Below are 20,911 nucleotides of genomic sequence, written 5' to 3'. Positions count from 1 at the left end.
TCCTCCCTGCTCCCCGTTATCCTGACGGGACTCTGCCTGATGAATAAGGCCTTTGGCTGACTTGCTCTCTCTCTGTCGTCCCCAGCGGCAGGGGCTTAGTTTTCCCACCATGGGTGCAAACCAGGGATGACTCAGGATGTGCTCCAGATTTGTAATAAAGCCCATTTCCTGGTATTTCCCAGTCACTGTATACACCTTTCTCCAGATCTCCCACACCGCCTCCCAGAAAAACACAACAGAACAAATGAAAAGCACCATCGTCATTGGTTAAATGTTTTCATTTATCATAGCTGCTATTGTTGCTACTATATCTCGCTTCATACCGGAATTGTGACAAAGGGCAATTAGTTTTACAGAAAGTGAAGAAAGGTAGGAAGGTTGCTTAAATTTTTCCCAAACCTGGCTGGAGGGGAAATTCACACATCCTTCCAGTTTGTGAAACAGGCGTCGGATCTTTATTAAACTGGCCAGCAGAAGAAGGTCATCCCTGTTCAGGTATCGGAGCGCTGGAATCTCCTCAGCATTCAGCAGCTTTTCAGCAAAGAGAAAGAGAAAGGAAGCTCAGGGAGGTGGGAGGAGGCGAGAAGCAACACCAGCTAGGGGCCGGAGTCCCTTCTGAGTCTAATTATCTATAAATAGGGGCGGTGGTACTAATCCTGATCTGAACAGGAATGGGCTGAGATGCTCTGGAGATCTGAAGACTGGAGCAGACCAGAGCAAACGGAATTTGCATGCTTCCTTTCAAAGGCATGCAATGCATTCAAGGCATGATATCAGACGATCACACCAGCGCCTACCGAGGAGGGCGCGGGGATGCCATAGTGATCCTGACCCTGGGACTCACCCAGTGTGGGGTGACTGCCGGCCCGGAGGGCTGGGAAGGCTGCGGGGAGCACCTGAGCTGGGCTTTCCAGACGGCCCTGGGATGACCGACACTCTTCTCCTGAAATGTGCCCCCACCGCCAGGAGGCTGCTGCCCGTGAACATTCCCAGGACCCTTCCTTGCTATCTGCGCTGCCCATGTCCCCTCAGCCTCGGGTGATTCAGGCTGATGCTGTCTCCTCGAGCTGCAGGAAGGTCAAGGGTCCCAAGCCTTGCCTGGAAAGTTTCCAAGGCTGAGCTTTAGGACCAGCCCGGGAGGGGCATGTAGCCTTAGTGGGGTGGGCTCAAGCAAGCCCATCTGCTACCTCCTGCAAGCAGAGTGACCGCTGCCCAGAGATGTGAGATCGCAGTATTCTTCTGCATTTTCACCGCTCCCCACGTTGGAAGGAAGGGAGGGAGGAAGGAAAGAGGGGTGGGGGAAGGAGGTTGAGGTAGCTGAGAAATGAAGGGTGAATCACCATTTCTAGTTTTCCTTCAATCCCAAGTCCCATAAAATGGGAAACATTTTCAGAGAGTAAATCACTAGGAAAGATTTTTATCAGCAGGAATAATCTTAAGGAATTCCTGAAAGTTGAGAAGCAGCTGGGACCATATCCACTGAGAGATAAATGATGAAATGACAGCACTAGTCCAGAACACACATATTCTGAGCTCAAAGTCAAGTGAATATTAGGATGGCATTTCAAGCAAAGAGCATTAAGAGGGAAACATACTGGTGATGTTAAATTTTTTTTGTCAAAATAGAAACAAAAACCCTCAGTGATACTCTGAGTCACATAATGGACACAAAGCTGAAGGGCCAATAGGTGAGCCGGCCCAGGGGCGAAAGGTATAACTCACCATGAAGACCACACCTTGAATTTCCTAACCATAGAGCTTCAAGACAGACAAAGCAAGACCTGATAGAAATTATAGAAAAAAGGGACAGATTCACAATTGTACTGGGATATCTTCATACATCTCTCAGAAATAAACCAACAATATAAGAAGAAAAGGATATAGACAGAAGTATGAATAGAACAATTAAACATACATTATACAATTTATGCCAATAAACATTAAACCATTTGGGGGGGGTCAAATATACATGGAACAGTCATAAATTATGTCATCGACTACAAAGAAAATACCCCTGCATTCTAAATAGCAAGAAAAAAATGCAAGCCATATTCCTTGACCATTTAGAAGTTAATGAGAAAAGGTAGCAAATTTAAAAAACCTTATTTGAAAGTTCAGTAACTACTGAGTTGAAGAAATCAAAATAGAAATCAGAAACTACATAGAAGGGAAAGAAAACAAGAGCACTATATGAGTGCCACGGTCGGGTGGGGTGGGGTGCTGGGAGTTTACACAGGGTGGCCGGGAAAGGCCTCTAGGAGCAGAGCCCGAGGGCGGTGCGCAGTGGGGCCTGGGGCATTTCCGGTCGAGGGAGCAGCAGGTGCAAAAGCCCTGCGGCACTGATGTGCGTGGTGTCGTCCACAACAGCGAAAAAGGCCATGGGGGCTAGAGCAGAGTGGGCCGGAAAAGAGGACTGCAGGGAAATATTAAAAAAGGAAGTCCAGGTCAGGTATAGTGTTGCAGGTGTTTTATAGGATCTCGGCTTTTACTCTGAGTAACGTTAGAAGTCACTAGACAGACCATTTTCATTAGTCGCTAGGTAATTTTTGATTTCCTCTTTGATGTCTTCAGTGATCCAGTGGTTGTTTAGTAGCATGTTGTTTAGCTTCCATATGTTTGTGGGGTTTTTTTCACAGTTTTTTTCTCGTGGTTTATTTCTAATCTCATAGCTTTGTGATTGGAAAAGATGTTTGATATGATTTCAGTTTTCTTCAGTTTACTGAGGCTGACTTTGTGGCCCAGCATGTGGTCAATCCTGGAGCATGCTCCATGTGTACTTGTGAAGAATGTGTATTCTGCTGCTTTTGGATGGAATGCCCTGTAAATGTCGATTATGTTTTCAAAATACCACCCTTACCATCATGATGGAATTGACTTTGGGAAGAGTGGAAGCTGGGACACTCAGGAGGAGGCTATTGTAATAATTTAAACAAGATGGATTAAGTAGATACATGAGGCAGACGGGGTGACAGTGATGAAGGATGCAAGGCGTGTTGGAACCTGGTGACGTGTTGGTGGTAGCGTTTAGACGACTTGCAGATGAAAGATGTGGGGTTGCGAAACAGAGAAGGGGGGACCAACCCCCAAGTTTTGGGTCTGAGCGGCTGGAAGAAAGGTGTTGCCGTTTCCTGAGATGGAGAAGCCCGAAGGTAGAACATGCCTTCCGATGTCATTTTGCTCTGTGAAGTTTCTCGTACCCTTCAGATGCCAGATGGAGAGGCAGGGTTGGAATCAGAGATGTGCAAGTTTAAAGTTCCTGGGAGATCCGCCTGGAGATCAAAGGAGGGGTTATCAGCAAGCAGATGGTATCTCAGGACAGAAAACTAATGAGATCACCTAGGGAGTGATTACAGAGAGAGAAGAGGTGAGCCCAATGACAGGCCCTGGGGTCTTTCAGTATTTAAAGGAGGGGAGGCGAAGAATATAGGCAAAGAAAAATGAGAAGGAGTAGCCCCTGAGGTGGAAGTAAAATCAAGGCAGAGTAGCTCCTGGAAGCAAGAGAGGAAGTGCTTCCAGGGGGCGGGGGGTGAGAGTCGATGTGCCCATTGCCACTGAGAGGGCATTAGATTTAGCGTTTAGCAACCACAGTAAACGTGTAATACTATGCAACAACCGAATAGACAAATTTACTTGGATATCTAGACATGAAAGATATTCCACTTAACCTGTGGGAAACAAAAACAAATAGAACAAGTCTAATAGTACAATCAGTGTAGTCAGACACAATTTTTATTTTAAAAAAGATGTATACGAATAATTTATAAATATATAGAAAAGAGAAATACACACCAAATTTTCAGTGTGATTACCTTTGGGAAGAGGATTAGAATAGAAGAAAGGATGGAAGGGAGGAATATCATTTTTAACTCTTTTATATTATTTGAATCTTCAAATATAACAGTGTATTCACATGTCACTTTTGCAATTTTAAAAAACTGAAAGGGTAATTATGAGGATGATGAGAAAAGCTAACATTTTTAACATAAAATTCTTTCTTTTGCACCAACTCTTTTTCTGATTAAGACTCATTTCGAAGGAAAGAGGCGAGGAGAAAGAGACAGAGCATTTTTGACATTTTCGGTAAGGATGCATTTACCATGAATGTATTGAACCAAAAAGAGGTCATATTGTAGATTTCTAACCAAGGAAGAAACTTGTTTGGACCTGCCAGCTGACTGCAGTAGCTGGAACAACTGGAGGCAGCTTGACTATTACTTAGCATGGTGTGGACCCTCGCTCTCTGCTGACTGAATCTGAAGTCTCCATTTTGTTTGGTGTTTATGAACTATCCCTGCCTATGTGGAATCCTGAAGTCATATTTCCACTTACTTAAATGTATAGACATTTTAGAAACTGAAGATGTCTTTGAAGTTTGGAGCCATCTCTTCCTTTAATAATTGATGAAACAAGGTCCTCAGAGTTTAGGATACTTATTCAAAGTCACATACTATGTATGTTCTATATACAGTAACTCAGTCGTGTCTGACTCTTTGTGACCCCATGGACTGTAGCACGCCAGGCTTCCCTGTCCTTCACCAACTCCTGGAGCTTGCTCAAACTCATGTCCATCGAGTGAGTGATACCATCCAACCATCTCATCCTCTGTTGTCCCTTTCTCCTCCTGCCCTCAATCTTTCCCGGCATCAGGGTCTTTTCAAATGAGTCAGTTCTTCTTATCAGGTAGCCAAAGTATTAGGGTTTCAGCTTCAACATCAGTCCTTCCAATGAATATTAAGGGTTGACTTTCTTTAGGATTGATTGGTCTGATCTCCTTGCCGTCCAAGGGACTCTCAAGAGTCTTCTCCGGCACCACAGTTTGAGAGCATCAGTTCTTCAGTGCTCACCCTTCTTTATGGTCCAGTTCTCACATCCATACATGACTACTGGAAAAACCATAGCTTTGACAAGATGGACCTTTGTCAGCAAAGTGATGTCTCTGCTTTTTAATACGCTAAGTTGGTCATAGCTTTTCTTCCAAGGAGCAAGTGTCTTTTAATTTCATGACTGCAGTCACCATCTGCAGTTTGAATCCCCCCCAAAATAAAGTCTCTCACTGTTTCCATTGTTTCCCCATCTATTTGTCATGAAGTGATGGACCGGATGCCATCTTAGTTTTTTGAATGTTGAGTTTTAAGCCAACTTTTTCACTCTCCTCTTTCACTTTCATGAAGAAGCTCTTTAGTTCTTCTTCGCTTTCTGCCATAAGGGTGGTGTCATCTGCATATCTGAGGTTATTGATATTTCTCCTGGCAATGTTAATTCCAGCCTGTACTTCATCCAGCCCAGCGTTTCTCATGATGTACTCTGCATAGAAGTTAAATAAGCAGGGTGACAATATACAGCCTTGATGTACTCCTTTCCCAATTTGGAACCAGTCTGTTGTTCCATGTCCAGTTCTAACTGTTGCTTCTTGACCTGCATACAGATTTCTCAGGAGCCAGGTAAGGTGGTCTGGTCTTCCCATATCTTGAAGAATTTCCTACAGTTCGTTGTGAACCACACATTCAAAGGCTTTGGCCACAGTCAAAAAAGAAGAAGTAAATGTTTTTCTGGAACACTTTTACTTTTTTGATGATCCAACGATGTTGGCAATTTGATCTCTGATTCCTCTGCCTTATCTAAATCCAGCTTGAACATCTGGAAGTTCATGGTTCACATACTGTTGAAGCCTGGCTTGGAGAATTTTGAGCATTACTTTGCTAATGTGTGTTGATTCGTATGGCTCAGATGGTAAAGCGTCTGCCCACAATGTGGGAGACCTGGGTTCAATCCCTGGGTCAGGAAGACCCCCTGAAGAAGGAAATGGCAACCCACTCTAGTACTCTTGCCTGGAAAATCCCATGGATGGAGGAGCCTGGTGGGCTACAGTCCATGGTGTTACAGAGTTGGACACGACTGAGCTAGCGTGTGAGATGAGTGCAATTGTGCAGTAGTTTGAACATTCTTTGGGATTGCCCTTCTTTGGAATCAGAATGAAAACTGACCTTTTCCAGTTCTGTGGCCACTGATGAGTTTTCCAAATTTGCTGGCATACTGAGTGAAGCACTTTCACAGCATCATCTTTTAAGATTTGAAATAGCTCAGCTGGAATTCCATCACCTCCACTAGCTTTGTTCATAGTGATGTTTCCTAAGGCCCACTTGACTTCACATTCCAGGATGTCTGGCTCTAGGTGCGTGATCACACCATCGTGGTTATCTGGGTCATGAAGACCTTTTTTGTACAGTTCTTCTGTGTATTCTTGCCACCTCTTCTTAATATCTTCTGCTTCTGTTAGGTCCATACCATCTCTGTCCCTTATTGTGCCCATCTTTGCATGAAATTTTCCCTTGGTATCTAATTTTCTTGAAGAGATCTCTAGTCTTTCCCATTCTATTGTTTTTCTCTATTTCTTTGCATTGATTAATGAGGAAGGCTTTCTTACCTCTCCTTGCTATTCTTTGGAATTCTGCATTCAGATAGGTATATCTTTCCTTTTCTCCTTTGCCTTTAGCTTCTCTTCTTTTCTCAGCTATTTGTAAGGCCTCCTGAGACAACCATTTTGCCTTTTTGCATTTCTTTTTCTTGGGGATGGTCTTGATCACGGCCTCCAGTCCAATGTCATGAACCTCTGTCCATAATTCTTCAGGCACTCTGTCTATCAGATCTAATTCCTTGAATCTGTGTATATACATGTAGTCCCTTTTATATACATGTAATCTATTTATATACATGTAATTTTTATACATCTAATCCCTTGAATCTATACATATACATGCATATATACATATTTCAGCTTTACTGAGATATAATCAACAAATTCTACATCTCTGTTGGGGCTTGCTTGTAAAATTCCATGGACAAAGAAGTTTGGTGGGCTACATCCATAGGATTGCAAAAGAGTTGGACAGGACTTAGCGACTAAACAACAATAACAAACATCTCTAACGAGCTATCATTTATTAAGTAGTTGGTGCCAAGAAACATGCTAAGTGCTTTATATTGTCATTGAATCATCACAGCAATCAATAATATAATGGAGGAATTATCCCCATTTTATAGAGGAGGGCACTGAAGGTCCAGTTCACCAACTTAGCTAAGTGGCAGAGTTGAGGTTTGAAACTATGTCCTGTAGCCTGAAGTCTGTGTTCTTAACCATCATGTGGCATTGCTGGTCACCGAGAGTGTTCTTTGGGCCATGCCCTGGGTGGTGTAGAGAAATCTGGACTGAACCCTGCAGATTCTAACCTGAAGGAGCTCACCATCCAGCAGGAAAGGCAGCCACGAAGGCAATAAGGCGCATAGTTCAATAGCTCAGCAAGCACACACACGGACAGAGATGAGAACACGCACACCTAGAGAAGGACATGACTGAGCCTGTTTGGACAAAGGGCAAGGAGGTCTGGGAAGTGTCTCTAAGGAAACAGGGCTTATGCTGGGTCTTGAACACGGTCAGAACCCAGGACGCCTGACTCAGCCAAAGGCTTTCAGCTACAACACAGAGAAAAACAACACAAAATACTAAAACCAAAACCTCAAAGCTGCACTACTCGCAGAGTAGACACTCGGTAAATGTTATTTGGAATCAGGTTTGAACTAAAAAGGAATTTGAGGAAGAAGAAACAATAAGGCTGTCTCAATTTCATATGAATTCAATTCAGTTCCATATGAATTCAGTTCTGTTCCATATAAAACTTTCATTGTTTTTTCCTTGAATTTCAAAATCTGCAGTGATGCACAGTAGATTACACATGAGTATAATGTGTCAGTAATAACACTAACAAACATTATTTTACTCTTACTATCCTAAGTGCTTTAAAATGTTTGTAAAAATGGACCTACCTTCACTTTGGTTCCGACACTGATTCTTGCCTGTTGGCCCATTGCTAGAAAAGTGATTGAAATCTTGTCTTGGTCTAAGATGCGGATGCCAACATAATGGTTCAAAGCCAGAAACACGGGTTTAAATGAAACGAAGGGTGAGGAAGTGGCGGAACTTGACCAATTCCAAGCCCTGACTCTGTTGCCGGCTTGATCGGAATACTGACCACCCAGGATATTGATGTATACCCTGAGGGGAAAGGAGATTAAAAATCATAAACAGGAACGTTGTAATTCAACCTTGAGGTTAGCTCTGCGCGTGCTAACCAGAGAGAGTAGCAGTTTATACCAGCCAATAGCCTATGGCTTCCCTGATAGCTCAGCTACGGTAAAGAGTCTACCCTCAGTGCAGGGGACACAGGAGACACGAGTTCAATCCCTGGGCCAGGAAGATCCCCTGGAGAAGGAAATGGCAACCTATCCCCCTATTCTTGCCTGGAAAATCCCATGGACAGAGGAGCCTGCTGGGTTACAGTCCACGGGGTCACAAAGAGTTGGACACAACTGCACACACACACGGCGTGCCCAACAGCATATGAAGAGTGGAAAACCCCATATAATCACAGGAGCCATCATGCTGTGACAGAATTCTATACTAATTTGAAGTCCTGGGTGGAGTTTAGGACCTAGTGATAAACCAAAATGCATCCAGAGGTGGAACCAGGACAATAAAGGGATCTGGAAAGTGATGTGCTGGGGAGGATTAAGAGGGAGCAGGGAAGCTTTAGTCTGGACATGAAAAAACAGGAGAAGGCAGGCTCTGCCTGGAAGATGGGCGAGGACTGGTGCTCAGACTTCTCCTGTGCCAGCGTGGGTACCAGCGAGTGTAAGCTCTGGGAAAGCTGTACTAGCCTCCGTGCTGAGACTTGTTTTCTAACAGCAAGAGGAGGGGCAGGACTTCTAGGATATCAAGGCTGGGGTGGGTAGCAAGGACTCAGGGGGCATCTCTGAGATCACTGTGGTTGAGAAGAGCCCAGTAACGGAGTGGAAGGGGGAACTGACTCCAGCCAGGCTCCCCAATCTCTTAGAGTCGCTGATGCCACGTTTTACTACATCACCAGCAGAAGCAGCCCTGTACCGTCTGAGATCTGGCGTCACTGGTGACTGCCATTCTAGTCCGTGAGCTCCTCTGCACACTCTAACACATTCTTCCATCTCGGCTCACCATGTGTTTCTCGGGGAGAGAGGATAGGTAGGGTTCTAGGTACTTAGAGAGTTGGCTTAATGTGATAATAAATTATTTTTAAAAATCAGATGAATCGGGCATGAGGGCCCCCTACAGTAAGATAACTCACGTCTTATTTTCCCAATTTTGAGTGGCCGCAGTAATCTAATAGCAAAAATACAAATGAGAAACTGAGGTGGTTATCTTATTGTTTCTGGGAAGGAGATTTAGTTTTATCGTGCTATGTGGGTGAAGAAAACATCTGGTCAAAATTATCTAGATAAATTGTTCATTAAATAAACTTTGAGTCCATGCCATTTACATAGTATGTAGTGGCAAAGATTCAGGGTGTGCCTTCAAGGAGCGTCAGTCCTGCAGGAGAGGCGGGCTTGCTACACAAGAGGCTATGAGGGTATTAAGGAGCCATGTCAGGGGGCCCAGAATTCAGCTGGTGGGTAGGAAGGCTTCATTGGTACAGAAAAGTCCTAGAAGCCAGTGAATATTTGGTGACAATTAATATTGTGCCTTTGCAAATAAATGTAATACAGAACTGCTGCTCTTACTGTTCAGTCATCAGCTCGTGTCTGACTCTTTTCCAGCCCACAGACTAAGGCCTGCCAGGCTCCTCTGTCTATGGAGTTTTCCAGGCAAGAATGCTGGAGTGGGTTGCCATTTCCTTCTCCAGGGGATCTTCCCGACCCAGGGATTGAACCCGGGTCTCCTGCATTGGCAGGCAGATTCTTCACCACTTAGACACCAGGGAAGCCCACAGAATTGCTACTGAAACCTGAAGGATAAGTAGAAATTCTCCAATATAATTGAGGATAATGGTTTGACTACTCCTTTGAACTAAAAGTGCAATATTAATAGCTCCTTGTGTCCTAACTTTCTCAAGCACCAGCAGAGTGTTCAAGCTTCTGTCAATTTATTGGTAGAGTTTCTCAAGATGATATTGTTATACTTGTAAATAGTTTAAAGGCAGAGAATATCTCTTTCTGAAAAACTTAAAAAGTTGAAATTGTATTTGAAGTTAGAACCCAAATTTCACTTTCTCAGGCTAAATGAAATAATACAAGGTCACAGAGCATATAAATCGTAGATCAAAGGCATCAGGACCTTAATCTCTAGAGATTTGGTTTGTATACTGTTGTTAAGAATTAATTGTTAAAGAATTACATGGTTGCTCACAGGAGAAGTGCTGTTCACCGTGGCTATGGGGTGCCTTGTTGTTTGGTCACTAACTTGTATCCGACTCTTTCTGTGACCCTGTGGACCGTAGTCCACCAGGCCCCTCTGTTCATGGGATTTTCCAGACAAGAATACTGGAGTAGGTTGCCATTTCCTTCTTCAATGGGTTGCTTACTTGTTAGGACTATATCTCAAACAACAAGCGTATGACAACTGTCCATTATGAATTATTTCCATTGATGAGGCCAGCATATAGGCTATAGAGAGACTGCTGGGTTTATATCTCACACCCCTAAAGTGGCCACATAATTTAACTAGCGGCTTTTTTTTTTTCTAATATTAGAATTGTACAGCTCATATTTTCTTGCTGCTTATAGAAAAAGTATGATGAGCTTTGTTTTATGTAACTTCCTGGGATTTTTCCACTGCATATGGGATGACATAAATAAAAAACTTCTCTGAATTGAACATTCCTATCCTGCAACCACTAATTTAAATAAATCTTCTTAAATTCATTTTTGTCTTTCTAGTCATACGATGAATAAAATCTGGGGATCTAATGTAGAGCATAGTGATATTAATTAACACTGCAGTTATGTAGTTCAAAGTTGCTAAGACAGTGGATCTTAAATGTCTTAGAAAGAAATGATAATTATGTGACATGATGCAGGCGTTAGTTAGCCAATGTGACAGAGGTAATCGTTTTGCACCATGTAAGTGTATCAAATCAACAACCATTGTACACTTGTAACTTACCCAGTATATGTCAATTATATTTCAAAAAAGTTGAAAAAATAAAAGGAAAACTAAAATTTCTTGAAACTTAAGAAACAAAGTTACTGCCAGAGGAATCTAGAGTCCTACCAGACATTTCCATTGGGATGATAGCAGGAACTTCTACCAGAAGAATCTAGCAACGCCAGGATTGCAGGGTTAGTGGGCACGTCTTCCTGGACTATACAAGTGAATCCATTTATCCTGTTGGGCACTCGGATGATGGCTAGGTTTCCAGATGGGTAACTGAGATCAGTTAAGGCCGTCTGAGTTATTCTAATGGTCTTTGACTAGCCTGAGAGTAAATTTAATTTATGAGAGAGTCCTTTGAAACTATAAAGCATTCTGAAAATGAATGGGAAGCACCGTTAATTACTAAAAAATTTTATGCTTTCTATGTGAATCAAAATATATTTATAAGACACAAAACTCCTCAACCAGAAATACCAGCAAATGGAATCTAGCAAAATATAAAAAGGATTATATGTACAATGACAGACCGGAATCTATCCCAGGAATGTAAGGTTGGATTACCATCTAAAAATAAATTAACAGAAACATACTACATTGATAGAAAAAAGAGCAAAAATAGAGATGATCATTGCAATAGACACAAAAAAAGCATCTGACAAAATCCAATACTTTATCGTGATAAATGCCTCAATGAACTAGGAATAGATAGGAACTCCTCAACCTAATAAGGCATGTCTAACAAAAACCACAGTTAACGTCACACTTAATGATGGCAGACTAGGGGTTTTCCCCCTTAAGATCAGGGAGAAAACAAAAGTGTCCACTCTCCCCACTTCCATTCAATCTCATGCTGGAGGTTTCAATCAGGAAAACATTATGAAAGAAAAAGAAACGCAGGCATCTATATTGGAAACAGAAGAAGTAAACTATCTCTAATTGCAGATAACATGCTCTTGAATACAGAAAGTCCTAAGGAATCTACAAAACAATCTCATAGAACTAACAAAAGAGTTCAGTAGGGTTGTAAACTAAAAGGTCAATATACATGAAAAAAATTGTATTTCTAAGCAGTGAACATTTTGAAGATGAAATTAAGAAAATAATTTCATTTACAACAGCATCAAAGAATAAAATATACTGAGGATAACTCACGAGCTGTTAATAGTCAGTCCTATCTAAACTGATTGGAAGTCCAGCGGTGAAGTAAACACAAAATTGATTCTGAATCATTTTGAAAATCAGCCTTAGTCTTCAACGGAGTGAAAAAGAATTAAAGCCAGGGTGGGAAATGATAAGTAATGATACAAGTTGGAAAGTTATTAAAAATTTTTTTGATAAAATGAAAGAAAAACCTACTCTCTTTCTCATAGGGCTTGGGGAACTAAAACTTCCTTATACTTCTTATGCCATTAAAGTCATTTTTCTAGGTTTTTGATGGGGTTTGACAAAACATTTAGGCAGCTATGGCTAAAAATGACTTTCTCCTACAAAGTGAGGCCCTTAGTTCACCAAAAACTCCTCCTAATTTCATAGCTTTGCTTTTCTTTCCCAGAGATATTAAATGTCCTTCGTGTCAAAATAGCAAATGGCCTGGCCATCAGGCAGAAGTTCAAGTGATCAATAACTTAGTGTTCCATAAAATGGATATTGAATTTTTGCATTAAAAAACAACATACTTCTCATGGATGTGTAAACTGGTACACATTTTCTGGGGGACAAAATCTATTAAAGCTTTTTTCTTACCCAGAATTTCTATCTCTAGGTATTTAATTCAAGGAAGTAAGTGATAAGTAAGCAGCAAAGTATGCACAGAGCTGTTCATTTAGCCATTGTATAAAACAGCCCCAAATTGTGAAACCACCTTTGATCAGTAATAGCGAATAGATTAAAGGAATTATAGTTCCTCCCTATGATGGAATACCATATGCATATAAAGATGGTGCAATATCTCTGTATTTATTGCATATTATATACTCATAATGTTTATGAGTATTTATTGTCTAATATTATTATGTAAAGGGAGCAAGTTATAAAATATGAAGAACTTGTTTAAGAATTAATTGTTAAAGAATTATATAATTGCTCCTAGGAAAAAATAAGGAAAGGTGTATAAACGGATGTTAACAGTTTTGCTCTGTGTGATAGGATTTGGTCATATCTATCTTTTTCCTTCATATTTTTTTAATCTCTTTTTTCTTTAACCTTCTTTTTCTGAAGAAATAAGCTAATGAAAATAAGTTGTTGCAAGAAAGGATACAATATTTGCGTTGTCCCATCTGGAAATGAAGTCAGAAACTTGCCCCCATGTTTGTAGTGCTTTTCAAAGAGCTCATTCGTCACGATCTACACACCACAGGAGACAAAAGGATGGTTATATGATGACAACCGACATCCTCTGCTTGCTAGATAGTGATGCAAACCATTTCTTAATTTAAATTTTCAGTCTTGCATCAGCAACCGGGGACAATCTTTAGGAATCATTAAAGACTGTCCCTAACCCGTGCAGATAACTTAATAAAATCTTTCTGGCAGGAATCTGACATTACTTATCTGTTTAAAGGGTCTGTGTTTTTTTGTCTTTTTTAGCTTATTTAAAAGTTTTAAAAAATTTACTCAGTAGGACAAGACAGAAGAAAGTGCTTAGGCTTAGTCAGGATTATATTTTAAGTAATTGTTCTCATCAAAACAGCAAAAGAGCTTATCACATGGTAGGTATTTTTTTTTAATTGAAGTATAGTTGATGTACAATATGATATATGCTTCAACGGAGTGATTCACAATTTTAAAGGTTATACTTCATTTAAACTTATTATAAAACATGGACTGTATTCTCTGTGTTGTTCAGTATTATCCTTGTAATTTATTTATTTATTTGCTTATTTATTTTATACATAGTTGTTTGTACCTCTTAACCTCCTATCCCTATCTTGCCCTTCCCCACTTCCCTCTCCCCACTGAAAAATACTGGTTTGTTCTCTATGTCTATGAGCCTGCTTTTCATTATATTCACTAGTTTATTTTCTTTTAGACTCTCCATATTAGTGATACAATGCAGTATTTGTCTTTTCTGACTTATTTCACTTAGTCAAATACCCTCCATCCACGTTGCAACAAATGGCAAAACCTCATTCTTTTTTATGGCCGAGGACTATTCACATCTACGTGTGTTAGCCATTCAGTCGTGTCCAGCTCTTTGCAACCCTGTGGACTGTAGCCCACCAGGCTCCTCTGTCCTTGGGATTCTCCAGGCAAGAATACCGGAGTGGGTTGCCACTCTCTTCCCCAGAGGCTCTTCCCAAGCCAGGGACTGAACCTGTGTCTCCTGTCTTTCAAGCAGATTCTTTTACCGTCTGAGCCACCAGGGAAGGCCATTCCTGTGTATCTGTGAGTGTGTATGTGTGTATATGTTGCATCTGCTTTATCCATTCATCTGCTGATGACACTTAGCTTGTTTCTAGTCTTGGCTATTTTGCAATAAATAATGCTGCTGTGGACACTGTGGTGCGTGTCTCTTTGCGAATTAGCATTTTCATTTTTTCATGTATATGCTCAAGAGTGGAAGTGCTGAATCACATGGTAATTCTATTTTTAGTTTTTTGAGGAAACACCATACTGTTTTCTGCAGTGACTGCACCAATGTACATTCCCTCTAACAGTGTATAAAGTTCCCGTTTCTCCACATCCTTGCCAATATTTGTTACTTGTGCTCTTTTGGATGACACCATTCTTGACAGCTGTGAGATGATATCTTATTGTGGTTTTAATTTGCATTTCCTTGATGATTAGTGACGTTGAACATCTTTTAATGTGCCTGTTGGCCACCTTTATGTCTTCTTTAAAAAAATGTCTATTCAGGTCTTATGCCAGTTTTTCAATCAAGTTTATTTTTTATTTACCTACTTTTACTTTATACACATATTGCTGTGAAAACAGAATATTTAAAAAAAAAAAAACCAGCCCTAGCTCAATGGAGATATCCTATATAGTGACTGTAGAGGTGATTATATAACTATCAAAATTAATGGAGCGGTACATATAAAAAGGTGAGTTTCACTATAAATTATACTTCAATAAAATGACTTTACACTCTAGTATAAGCTGTAGCATCTGGTGTCTCTTCAAGGTTGCTCTTGAAATTCATTTGAGCAAAATGCTAGTGAAATATGGGAACATGAAGAAAGAAATACTGAGAGATATTCTGTATTATACCTCTAAGCTTAACTATTTTATTATCTAGGTAATACTTAATAGGAAAATGAATTTGTACCCAACAATGTTTTATAATGAATTAAAAATTCAGTTTAATTCTATTTCTTCCTAATCTTGAATTATAATAAAATGGATATAAGAATTCCTAGGGCTAAACAATGAAATAATCTAAATTTTCGTGTAAATGTTGCCATTTATTTTGAAAGATAATATGTTTCTCATTTTTATGAGACATAAAATACATTCAGAGAAGCACTAAAATATGCTATTTTGTTAATGGATAGTTAGACTCTTGAGAGTCCTTTGGACTGCAAGGAGATCCAACCAGTCCATCCTAAAGGAGATCAGTCCTGGGTGTTCATCGGAAGGACTGATGCTGAAGCTGAAACTCCAATACTTTGGCCACCTGATGGGAAGAGTTGACTCATTGGAAAAGACCCTGATGCTGGGAGGGATTGGGGGCAGGAGGAGAAGGGGACGACAGAGGATAAGATGGTTGGATGGCATCACTGACTAGATGGACATGGGTTTGGGTGGACTCTGGGAGTTGGTGATGGACAGGGAGGCCTGGCGTGCCACAGTTCATGGGATCGCAAAGAGTTGGACATGACTGAGCGACTGAACTGAACTGAACTGGTAACATGAACACCCATGTCATCACCATCTGGGTCAAGAAATAGAACAGTGCTCAAACTCTAGAAGTCCCCTGTGTGCTAACCCAAAGTCAGTGTTCTATAATCTCTAAACAATATAGTTTCTTTCCCATTTTGAATTTTACGTAAATGGAATCATATAATGGGAATTTTTTATATTTTGTTTCTTTTAATCAACGTTACATTTGTAAGATTCATATGTGTCCCAGTGTGTAGCCATAGTCCAATAGCTTCCATTTGTGTACAGTATTCTATTGTATGACTTCATCATTTATTTAGCCATTGTATTTTTAATGGATATCTGAGTTGTTCCCAGTTTTCGGCTTATAAATAATGATACTCTATAAACACTCTTATGCATGTATGCTGATACCCAGTTCCTCTCAGATCTTATATCCAGAGGCAGAATTGTTGAATTCCACTTTACAAAAGGATATGTGTCTTTCACTTTACAAAAAACTGCCAAAATGACTTTCAAGCTGTTGCACCAATGTGCATTCCCACTAGAGGCTAAACTGTAGTGACTGTTATTCTACATCCGTTCTAACACTCAGTAGTATCAGACTTTACAATCTATTTACTTATCTATCTTTGCCAATGTGATAGGTATGTACGTGCATGCGTGCGTGTGCGCTTAGTCCCTCCGTCCTGTCTCGTCCAACTCTTTGCGACCCCGTGGACTGTAACCCACCAGACTCCTCTGCCAGTGTACGCTGATCTCTAATCGTGGTTTCAGTTTTAAAAACTTCTCCCAGGTTACTAATGAGGTTGAGCACCTTTTCATGTGTTTACTGACCATTTGGATTTTCTCCTTGGAGAAGTGGTCAAGTTTTTTTTAGCTCATTCTTTTTCTATTAGGTAGACTTTTTTTTTCCTGTTGATTTATAAAAATTCTTTATACATTTAGAATAAAGGCTCTTTGTATATCATATGTGCTATAAAACATCTCCCTTCTTGGCTTTTCTTTCAAGTTTTAATTTATCAATTCCCTTATGGATATTGCTTTTTAGAATTAGTTAAATCTTTCCCTAACCTGAAATAATAAAGCTATTTGCCTGTTTTTTAAAAAATCATTGTAGGTTTACATTTCACATTAAAGTCTTTAATCCACTGGAAATGAAGTATTATTCCAACTTCATTAAAAAATATGGATATCTAACTGTCCCAGCACCAGGTGTTGACAAGATTTTCCTTTCTCTATTACCTTGCAGGGTCACTGCTGGCACATATCAGGTGTATGTGTGTGCATAAGTCTGATTCTGTATCATGGATTTTTTGTTTATCCTGTCCCCAAGCTACACTATCTTAATTACTATACTTTGTAATGCTGTTGTTGCTCAGTCGCTCAGTTGTGTCCGACTCTTTGTGACCCCATGCACTGCAGCACGCCAGGCTTCCCTGTCCATCACCAACATTTGGAGCTTGCTCAAACTCGTGTCCATTGAGTAGGTGATGCCATCCAACCATTTAATCCTCTGCTACCCCCTTCTCCTCCCGTCCTCAATCTTTCCCAGCATCAGGGTCTTTTCCAGTGAGTCAGCCCTTTGCGTCAGGTGGCGAAAGTACTGGAGCTTTAGCTTCAGCATCAGTCCTTTCAATGAGTATTCTGGGTTGATTTCCTTTAGGACTGACTGGTTTGATCCTCTTGCAGTCCAAGGGAAGGCACCACAGTTCAAAAGCATCAATTCTTTGGTGTTCAGCCTTCTTTATAGTCCAACTGTCACATCTGTACAGTGACTACTATATGAAAGTGAAGTCAAGTCACTCAGTCGTGTCCGACTCTTTGCAACCCCATGGACTGTAGCCCACCAGGCTCCTCCATCCATGGGATTCTCCAGGCAAGAATACTGGAGTGGGTTGCCATTTCCTTCTCCAGGGGATCTTCCCAACTCAGGGATCAAACCCTGGTCTAACGCATTGCAGGCAGACACTTTACCCTCTGAGCCACTAGGACCTTTGACTATACGACCTTTGTGGGCAAAGTGATGTCTCTGCTTTTAATACACTGTCTAGGTTTGTTATAGCTTTTCTTCCACGAGCAAGCATCTTATAATTTCATGGTTGCAGTCACCGTCTGCAGTGATTTTGGAGCCCAAGAAAATAAAGTCTGTCATTGTTTCCATTGTTTCCCCATCTATTTGCCATGAAGTGATGGGACCGGATGCCTTGATCTTCGTTTTTTTGAATGTCAAGTTTTAAGCCAGTTTTTCTCTCTCCTCTTTCACCTTCATCAGGAGAGTCTTTAGTTCCTTTTCGCTTTCTGCCATAAGGGTGGTGTCATCTGCATATCTTAGGTTATTGATATTTCTCCCGGCAGTCTTGATTCCAGCTTGAGCTTCATCCAGTCCAGCATTTTGCATGATGTACTCTGTATAGAAGTTAAATAAACAGGCTGACAGTATGCAGCCTTGATGTGCTCATATCTACTTAGTAATAGATCTCAGTATCTGATGGAGCATGTTCCCTTTCCTCCCAGTCTTCTTCAAGAAAGTCTTGGCTCTTCTAAGTTTTTCATGCATGTTGTGCTAAGTCGCTTCAGTAGTATCTGACTCCTTGTGACCCGTGGACTGCAGCCTGCCAGACTCCTCTGTCCTTGGAATTCTCCAGGCAAGAATGCTGGAGTGGGTTGCCATGCCCTCCTCCTCCAGGGAGTCTTCCCAACCCAGGGATTGAACCAGTGTCTCTTACATCTTCTGCATTGGCTGGCAGGTTCTTGACCACTAGTGCACCTGGGTTTTTTATATTTCCATGTAAATCCTGTCATCAACTTCTCAAGACTTTCCTTTTCCCAACACACACAAATTTACAATCTTGTTAGAACTGAATTATAGTTGCATTAGATTAACTTGGAAAGAATGTCATCTTTAAAATATTTGATCTTCCAATCCATGAACATTAGGTCAAATTTGTTAAACAGGCTGTTTAAACATTTTATTGTATTACTGCTCATTTTTTTTTTTTTTTTGGTCTAATAGTCCACTCAATTATTGAGAGAAGCAGGCTAAAGTATCTCATTATGATTATGGATTAAGTTTTTTTTTCCTTTTACTTCTGTGCAATTTTGCTTTATATTTTTTGAGGATATGTTAATATGGAAAAATATTTTGTAACATTATACCTTCCTGGGGGACTAAAGCTTCTGTCACTATAAAGTGGTCTTCTGTCTCTAGAGATGTTCTTCAGTATTTTCATGATATGTCATTTTTTAATTTATATTTAATCTTTCTGTAACCTTATATTTTAGATATCTCTCTTGTAATCAGCATATGGTTGGATTTTTTCCTTAAAAAATTGCCTGACAGTCTTTATTAACTGAAGAATTTACTCTATTTACATATACCTACTGACACTCCTTGTGTTCTATTTGTCTTCTGTTAGGTTTTTTTTTTCCCCTTTATCCTTTCTTGTCTTTAGGGGATATTTAAAATAAATTACTCTTTTTTTTTCCCTCTACCTCTGATAGCTGGGAAGTTATACACTCTGCTTCTGTTATTTTTCTGGCTGCCCTAGAAATTTTAGCAAGCAAATTTATCAAAGTCTGAGATTAAGCTATGTATTTGTTTTTTCCCAAACCAAGAACTTTTAAAACACTGTAACTGCATTTAGCTTTCTTCCCAAATCATATACTAATTTTTAAAACATTTTTACTCTATACTGTTTCTTGAAACTCCATATGTCATTATCATTATGATTGTTTTATCAGTCAACGTTTAGTTTTATACATACAGTGCATTATGCTTCTTCTTCTATGCAATTCTATGAGATTACATAGGATCTCACACTATGCTACTACACAAAAAAATATTCTTTAGTATTTTTTTTTAGTGAGAGGCTACTAGTGACAAACTCTGTTTTGCTAGACCATGTCTTTTGGGGCACATTTTCTTGAAAGATATTTTAACTGGATGTAGGCTTCTAGATTGACCATTATTTTCTTTTAGCACACACTGAAGACATTCTGTTGGCTTCCATTGTCACTGTTGGAAGGTTACCTGATTTCTAACTGTTCTCTTTTAAATATAAACAGAACTTCTTTTTGTCTGCTGACTTTTAGATTTCCTTTTTGTCTTTGTTGTTCTACAGTTTCACTGGTGTGTCTAGAATTTTTTTTCATGGAAATGCATTTTATTTTAAATATAGCAGTGTGTACATGTAAAACCCAAACTCCCAATCTACCTAGGATTATTTTTTAATTCATCCTGCTTGGGGCTCATTAGGATTCTTAAATCTATGAATGGGTCTCTCTTAACAGTTTTGGAAAATAATCATCCATTATCTCTTCAAATGCTTCAAATGCTCTTCAAAAGGATTATTTTTTAATTCACCCTGCTTGGGGCTCATTAGGATTCTTAAATCTATGAATGGGTCTCTCTTATCAGTTTTGGAAAATAATCATCCATTATCTCTTCAAATGCTGCCTCTGTCTGATTATCTTTTTCCTCTCCTTCTGAGATTTTGAACAAATACATTTTATACCCCTCATTCTACTTTCATATTATACAAACTTTTCTGTATTATTTACCTTTTTTGTAAAAGGTAAATTTACCCCATGGTAAATTTTGATAGGTTTTTTTTCAACCTTTCTTCCAGGTCATTAGTTTCTCTTTAGTTGGGTCTAACCTGCATTTAACTCTCATCTTTTAAGTTTTGACTTTGCTGGTGGCTCAGATGGTAAAGCATCTGCCTACAATGCAGGAGACCCAGGTTCGATCCCTGGGTTGGGAAGATCCTCTGGAGAAGGAATGGCAACCCACTCCAGTACTCTTGCCTGGAAAATCCCATGGACGGACAGTGTGGTAGGCTATAGTCCATGGGGGTGCAAAAAGTCAGACACGATTGAGTGACTTCACTTCACTTCTCAGTTTTTAGTTTCAGTTGTATTTTTCATTTCTATACTATCTTTTTGTCAAATTTGTCATGTTACTTTTTAATTTTCTGTTCCCTCCATATATCTTCAAGCTGACCTTTTGTTTTCATAAACATACTTACATTACTTCAGGTTTTGAAGGCTTTGTAAGTCTTTGTAAGACTTTTGTCATTGGATACCAATCCTTTGAATTTTCAGTATTGCGTTTGGTATTGCGTTTCC

General features: G+C 40.0%; 1 protein-coding gene across 1 annotated transcript in view; it reads right to left on the bottom strand.

Moving 5' to 3' along the window:
• Positions 1-267: 267 nt before the first annotated feature.
• Positions 268-20,911, bottom strand: part of ERICH6 (glutamate rich 6) — a 44,386-nt gene continuing 23,742 nt past the window's right edge. The window contains exons 11-14 of the mRNA XM_065942131.1: positions 13,218-13,303; positions 11,078-11,233; positions 7,822-8,050; positions 268-531 (exon numbers count right to left, since the gene is read on the bottom strand). Coding sequence (XP_065798203.1) covers positions 268-531; positions 7,822-8,050; positions 11,078-11,233; positions 13,218-13,303 — 735 coding nt within the window. The remainder of the gene's footprint in view (positions 532-7,821; positions 8,051-11,077; positions 11,234-13,217; positions 13,304-20,911) is intronic.

Source organism: Muntiacus reevesi, chromosome 8 (genome assembly GCF_963930625.1).
Source record: "Muntiacus reevesi chromosome 8, mMunRee1.1, whole genome shotgun sequence".
Lineage (NCBI taxonomy): Eukaryota > Metazoa > Chordata > Mammalia > Artiodactyla > Cervidae > Muntiacus > Muntiacus reevesi.
This window is presented reverse-complemented; position numbering and strand designations above follow the sequence as displayed.